Source organism: Panicum virgatum, chromosome 6K, assembly GCF_016808335.1.
Source record: "Panicum virgatum strain AP13 chromosome 6K, P.virgatum_v5, whole genome shotgun sequence".
In the NCBI taxonomy this organism is placed as follows: domain Eukaryota; kingdom Viridiplantae; phylum Streptophyta; class Magnoliopsida; order Poales; family Poaceae; genus Panicum; species Panicum virgatum.
This window is the reverse complement of record NC_053141.1, coordinates 429,299-436,170: the sequence shown is the minus strand read 5'-3', so window position 1 is coordinate 436,170 and position 6,872 is coordinate 429,299. Positions and strand designations below refer to the sequence as shown.

General features: G+C 41.4%; 1 protein-coding gene across 2 annotated transcripts; it reads left to right on the top strand.

The window, feature by feature from the left end:
- The first annotated feature begins 631 nt into the window (after positions 1-631).
- Positions 632-6,192, top strand: LOC120711078 (serine/threonine-protein kinase STY46-like). 2 transcript variants are annotated; one of them, XM_039996483.1, is made up of 14 exons: positions 632-1,152; positions 1,429-1,568; positions 1,771-1,843; positions 1,951-2,061; positions 2,334-2,384; positions 2,570-2,706; positions 3,041-3,148; positions 3,230-3,303; positions 3,655-3,830; positions 4,378-4,473; positions 5,099-5,179; positions 5,280-5,330; positions 5,613-5,753; positions 5,890-6,192. In XM_039996483.1, the coding sequence occupies exons 1-14, from the start codon at positions 817-819 to the stop codon at positions 5,947-5,949; spliced, it is 1,635 nt and encodes a 544-aa protein (XP_039852417.1). In that variant the 5' UTR covers positions 632-816; the 3' UTR covers positions 5,950-6,192. The 2 variants fall into 2 exon arrangements, 1 of the variants encoding a protein (XP_039852417.1); XR_005690153.1 differs by having other exon boundaries at positions 635-1,152; positions 5,133-5,179.
- The last annotated feature ends 680 nt before the right edge of the window (positions 6,193-6,872 follow it).

The following is a 6,872-nucleotide window of genomic DNA, read 5'->3' as shown; positions in this document are numbered from 1 at the left end:
TTTTTGCCCTAGTTTTTCCCCATATACTATATATATATGCTGTTCTTCCTTCGTCTCTACGTCGATTGAGGGCGTTCTAGGTGGCCTGCCGACCCTAGAACAACCCTGCGTGCGCCTGCCCCGACGGGTCCTTCCCGGGCGATGTTCGTTGGTTTCGCCGCCAGCCTGCCCGGCGACAACCGGTCTGACCGGTGTACCCAACCGGTCTGATCGATCTGAGCATCGGCGCTGCGTCGTGCCGTTGCTCACTGCGCGTTCAAGTGTTTTCGTGTGTTGGCTTTAGTTCTGCGCCAACACAAGCACGTCTATCCCCTTCTTCAGTCCCATTTTTGCAATATTTTACAGTCTTTATATTCACGTTTAATCTGTGTAATAATGTTCTTTTTTCTTCTTTACATGTGCTACCTTGTAACAACAATAATAATAATGTAAGGTCATAACTGATTTGGATCCCATAGGTGGGATTGGGATATTATACATACAGAAACCAGCTAAACAATAAATAAAATTTTCATCCCATATTGGAGTATTGGTGGCCAAAATTTACTACAAGCTTTAACTGATCCAAAGCAACTCGTAGTATAGTTAATTAATTAATACTGGTAGCATATATTTAAAAAAAACATGTGCTTGGGCCATTCCATTCCATGGCCGTCGTCGTCTTCTCCAACTCCAATCCAATCGCCGGTCTCCCCGCCGGCCGGCCGGCCGGCGCCCCTCCATAAATACGAGCCTAGGGTGGCCCGACTCGGCTGGCCGGTCCCACGGGCGCAGCTCAACGCAACGCAACCGCCTGAGGTTCCAAGATTCCGGCCGATGGCTCCGTCGCGGCGCGTTGGGGAGGAGGTGCAGCAGGACCTGGAGGAGGGCACGGGCGAGAGCTCCCCGGCGCCGCGCGAGGCCCAGCCGGACCTCCACGCGGTGCAGAGGAGGATCTGCGAGCGCCTCCGCCTGACGGGGAGGCACGACGAGACGCTCGCGGACCCCTCCTTCCACGGCCGCCTCGCCCGCCACCTCCAGAGGCTGCCCCGGAGGTATCTCTTCGACCTCGACGTCGAGGACAAGGCCGAGGACGTGCTCCTGCACTGGGAGATCCTCCAGGAGTGCGCAGACCCCGAGAAGCGACCCGTCTTCCACGCGCGATATATCAAGGTAAGCTCCACTAGTACTCTACTCACCCCCAAAAGACCTCCTCTCTTTTCTGTCTGTGCCTGCCCCCCCAGAAACAGCAACAACAAAGAAAAGGGGCACTGATATGATATGATCTGATTTAGTGATTTGATTTGACAACGGCTAAGATTATGATATGATTAATTGTCCGATTCCAAAGTGCAAGCCAAAAATGAAACTTGCTTTTTTTTTATTCACGATTCACGATTGTCTTGTGTTGCTAATTGCTATGCCCTGCCTCGGCCTCGGGGCGAGCAGAGCATGCCAGTTCGACCGGATTATCACGGCACTGGCCACAATCAAGAGCTTGAGGAGCCATGTCAAAGGTTGTTGGAGGACCTCAGTTTGGAGAGGAGAAAGACAGTGGACGTCAATGATTCCATGTCTATCTCCTCTAGGTACTTCTTCACTTTATCTGCACACCTTCCCTCCCTATGCTTCCTTCTTGTGGTAATAGTTGGACTCACTTATAAAGTGCTGCTTTTCCTTCTCTCTCTGTCTTTTCTGAAGAAATAAGACATCCACAGTTTAAAATTTCTACAGTACTTACATCCGTGACTCTCTTTTTTTTGTTAAAATCAGTTAATTAATTTTATGCAGGGGTCGTTTGAAAACTATGCTTATCCATGAGATCATTTTCTCTTCCATCGACAGGCCCAAGCTCCTAAGCCGGGTAATGTCCAACTGACCATTTCATGCACTCGTCAACTCGTCATTTTCACATAGCTTGCTCTTCTTATTTATGTATCAAGTTTCTAACGGCAAATGCTTGTTCTACAGCTTACTGCGTTGCTCTCGGAGGTTGGATTGAATATTCAGGAAGCTCATGTTTACTCTACCAAAGATAACTTTTGCTTGGATGTTTTTGTCGTTGATGGATGGGAGACAGAGGTGAGTTTTGAGCATGCACATGCTTAGTCCTAGACTGTTTATAGCATCAATCATGAAAGTATTATACAAATTTTGTGTCTGAATTTTGACTGTGAATTCAGAGTTGTTTAAAGGAATATGTCAATTTGCTACATCAATGTGTATATCAATCTCTACCAGCTAACATTGTAATAGGCATACTGAACCATCAAATCTGCTGCAATGTTCTCTTATACATGCAACTATGCAAGGGTTTTGTGAAAATGTCGCTCATCTTTCAATTGTTCATGCAGGAGACAGATGATTTGATCGTGAAGATTAAGGTGGCCTTAGCACAGAAAAATGTATGTGATGAACTATTATTTTTAATATATTTGTGTTTTAACTTAATCACGAATAAGCTATCTGCATTCCTGTTTTTTGCCATTTGTCATAGTAAATGCAGCATTATGCACAAAACTCTAATCTTAGTCAGCATAACATGATTAACCTTTTCTCCGCAGTTATATTATTTTCATGTAATATGCAGGCATCATCTTCCAATTCCACAAACTCTTCAACGTCGGAGAAAATAACTGACCTACAACAGAAGGTTGGAGATTCTGAAATCGACTGGAAGATGCTAGCAAAGGGGGAAAAGATTGCATCTGGATCGTCTGCAGACTTGTAAGAACTCTTTCATACTAGTAATATCATCTTTTTCATGAACATGCCTGAGCATGTATTTCATTAAGAGGAAGCACTAGTAATATCGCCATATTTAATTTATTGGAAATGCTGTGCCCATTGTGCACTTCACTGCTAACATTGCCGGTGTGCCTGCCTAGCCTCTATAGGATTCATCTATGCATGCTGCCATCTGTTAACAAGGAAATAAACAATTTTAAATTGCTATACTGTCATGAAGCCAGCTGACAAATTGCTGTGGTGTACTAAACTATGTTTAAAGCCATATAAGAGTTTAGTATACAGCACTTCTCATTCATCTTCTCTTTCACAGATACCGAGGAACTTATAATGGTCTTGATGTCGCTATAAAGTGTCTCAGAATTGCCAATCTTAACAACCCTTCAGAAATTGAGTTTCTGCAAGAAGTACTTATTCTAAGGCAAGTTTTTCATTGGACATAATAATTGAATGAACCGGTCAAATATTATGTCATAACTTATTCTAAATACCTTTTCTCCAGGAGAGTTAATCATGAAAATATTCTTCGATTCTATGGGGCATGCACAAAGCATCCATATTATTGCATCGTTACTGGTATTGTTCTTCTCAAATATTCATCAATCCTTGTTTCACTTTTTGGGTGGGATTGCATGGTTCACTCTTAACCACAGTTGAATGATAGTGGCATTCTTCTTGTCATCTTGCATGCACAATTTTAAAATGTGATAGATAATACACCTCTAGTCCCTTAACCATTAGCTCTTCATGGTTTTAGTATTGGTGCCCATGTGCCTGAGTAGGGAAACTATGTTGTTGTAGTGAAATCCCATCCGTCTATTGTGCACCTATTCATTCCCTCATGTTGATGTTTTCTGTGTTCTATTATCTCTGCTGCAAGATGCAGCTAATGGCATTCTCTTTTGTGGTTGGTTCTGCTCCTTTCAGAATACATGCCTGGAGGGAATTTATATGACTTTCTTCACAAGCACAATAACTTCTTGGATCTCATTACAATTCTAAAAATTGCTATCAGTATCTCAAAAGGAATGGATTATCTACACCAAAATGACATCATCCACAGGGATTTGAAGACTGCAAATCTTCTAATAGGCTACGATCAAGTATGATACTAATTCAATACTCTGAAGCTAATTTTCAGTGCCCATTTTCTTTTGCCTTGACTATATGGTGTATGAAATCTAGCGATGACATAAAGGTTATCTGTAATTTGTGTGCTGCTGCACTTTGTTTTCAGTCAGAGGCACAGTTGGAATTGCTGTTATGTAATATCATTTCATTAACTGCCTAAAGGTTTACAATCAGAATCCACTTCTGCAAGACTAGCAATAACATGAAAAATATCATTTTCGAGGGAGATCATTTTAAATCTCCAAGAAATCCTTTGTAAGTTTCACAATGATGACAGTATGTGGAAACAAAGAATCCAACAGTGTTCGAGGGCATCCAGTTGCATTTGGAGAAAGACATGTTTCCTGGGCTTGCTTTTTCAATTTCGAGTTGTAATCATGTATATTCCCTAAAATGTTGAATTTGGTTATCTTGTATTTTACAAGAATCTGTGCTGATGACACAGCATGGTACATGTTTTTCTCATGGCATTCAACCCAATACCAAGTTGTTACCTTGTAGATCTTCTTCTGAAAATAGGTCATAAAGATTGCGGACTTTGGTGTGGCACGACATGGAAGTCAGGAGGGGCTGATGACTGCTGAGACGGGAACCTACCGATGGATGGCGCCAGAGGTGTGCTTGAGCTCCTCTTCTTCTTTTTTTTACCCTTTGAGATTTGTTTTGTGTTTCATTAGTATAGGAATTTTCATTGCCGTCTTTAGTTTTTTGTTCTACTTAGTACTCTATTATTTATCTTAGAAACACTTTATATCCAAAATTCTGGCCAATTTTTGTGCTTTTAGTTAATAACTTATTTGCTCATTGAGAATAAGGGCTACTTGGCTTACATCATTACTGGGATTACAAAACAGCAATTATTGATTTGAAGCTGCATGTAAACTTAATTTTTCCCGAGAACTGTATATATATAAGAAGAGCCCCTTGCCCTGTAATGCCTGGTCTAAACGACTAGCAAGACATTTTTTTAGACTCTCTCACTCCATGGAAGGCAACTTTGAACTCCTTCCTGAAATTCAGGATCCAATCATGCATAGGTGACTGGTAGCTCAGATGACTATACTGTTAAGATCATATCCAGTATAAATTTCTTTTACCTATTGTAACGGTTCTCCAAAGTCCATTTGTGGAAAATATAGGAATATTTTGCAAAAATGTTGTCCTTCTTCCTGAAATAAAAAAATGCCACCTACAAATTAGGTTTGCATAGTTCACTCACAAGAATTAGTTATCTTGACAGATTATTAATCATAAGCCTTATGATAACAAAGCAGATGTATTCAGCTTTGCCATTGTTCTTTGGGAGTTGTCAACTTCAAAGGTACGCCCTGGTGTTGAATGCAACTTGCATTACTGCTGAGCCATTTGAACAAAAGTATTTTGTTTATTAAAGGTAACATGAAGTCTTAATTGCACTATAGGTCCCATATGACAACATGACGCCCTTGCAAGCTGCATTAGGTGTAAGGCAGGTACAAATTTCTGTCTCCCGTACTAGCTATGTCCTTTTTTTTGGTAGATTTATTTAGTGATAATTGTGAGGCAAAAATACTGGCATCATTTTATATCACACGAAACCAACATCACTGTATAAACGGTAGCATTCAGTGCTCTGAAACTGACCAACGATAGACCCATCAGTTTTCGAAGACGATTACCATATTTTACTGGCATCATGCCTTTTTTTGTTTGTTAAGAAACTTTAAAGGTGTACAGTGCTACGTTTTATCACACTTTTGTCCTGCTTGCAACAGGGATTGCGCTTGGACATTCCCACAAGCGTGCACCCAAGATTGTCAAAACTGATTGAACGGTGTTGGGATGAAAATCCTGATGTACGGCCTACTTTCGCTGAGATCATTGTAGAACTTGAAGACATCTTGCAGCATGTTCAGGTAGCATGAGTCATGACCCAGAACCCACCGAAAATATTGCATAATGTAGAACCACAGGCAGGCTTGTATATGGGAGCCAGGCCATTAAGCAAGAAAAGCATGTTGTGATTTGAGCATTGTTTTGACTCTTGAGCAGGCAGCAAAGGGAGGCAAACGTCGTTCCAAGGCGAAGATGCAGAAGAAATCAGAGCGTTAGAGAAGGGTATCGAGAAGTTTCTTAAGAAATGACACGCATGCGGATGCCAGTGTTAGGTTTAGGGTGTCTTTTTGGTGTTGGGGCTTGCTGATGTACAGTATAGAATGGTGGTATTTGGAACAACACACAGTTGGCAGTATGGAAAGTTGATATTGCCTAGACTGAAAGTGAACACAGGAAAGCATAGGCACTCCTTTGGGGAAATACGGAAACATGTATCCATCTTAGTATCCTTGTGCATCATGTGTCTGTTGGTGTCCGCGTTTGGCCTACACTTTTCTAAATCTATAGCAATCGTTATCCGCAACTCTCCTTACGTTATGAGCAGTGTTGTTTACCAGAGGAAAGTAGGGGCCATATTACTTGTTATCGGAATCTGAGAACAAGCCGACCTTAGCTCGGTAGAGCGGAGGACTGTAGTGTTTGCAGATAAATCCTTAGGTCGCTGGTTCGAACCAGGCAGGTCGGATGTTTTTTTTTCAGTTTTTTTTTTAAAGCTTGGCAAAACGTTCATATGTCATGGCTAACAGGCATCTCAAAGGCCAAGCACAAGTCACATATGAAACCAGCAAAGTTGACAGAGTTGGTACTTTCTTGCCAGCAACGTACCCAATATAACATTAAACATCGATCGAACTAGCTAGCTGAACAAAGGGCGTTTGAGACCACCATTACGCCGGGAAACAAAGGCCAAATGCCGCCAAAACTTGATGTGAGAATCGGTGCTTTGCTTAACATACATCAAGTAATTAATAATAATATATTCTGTATTCCTGTGGATGATAATCAATGCAATGTGATCAGGAATATCCTCAAGCAGCTAATAAAAATATCTGACTTAGAATAAACCTAGAACTGGCTTTGGCAGAGGGTCACTTCCTACAGTATATGTATATAGTATATACATATATATCTCATCTCAT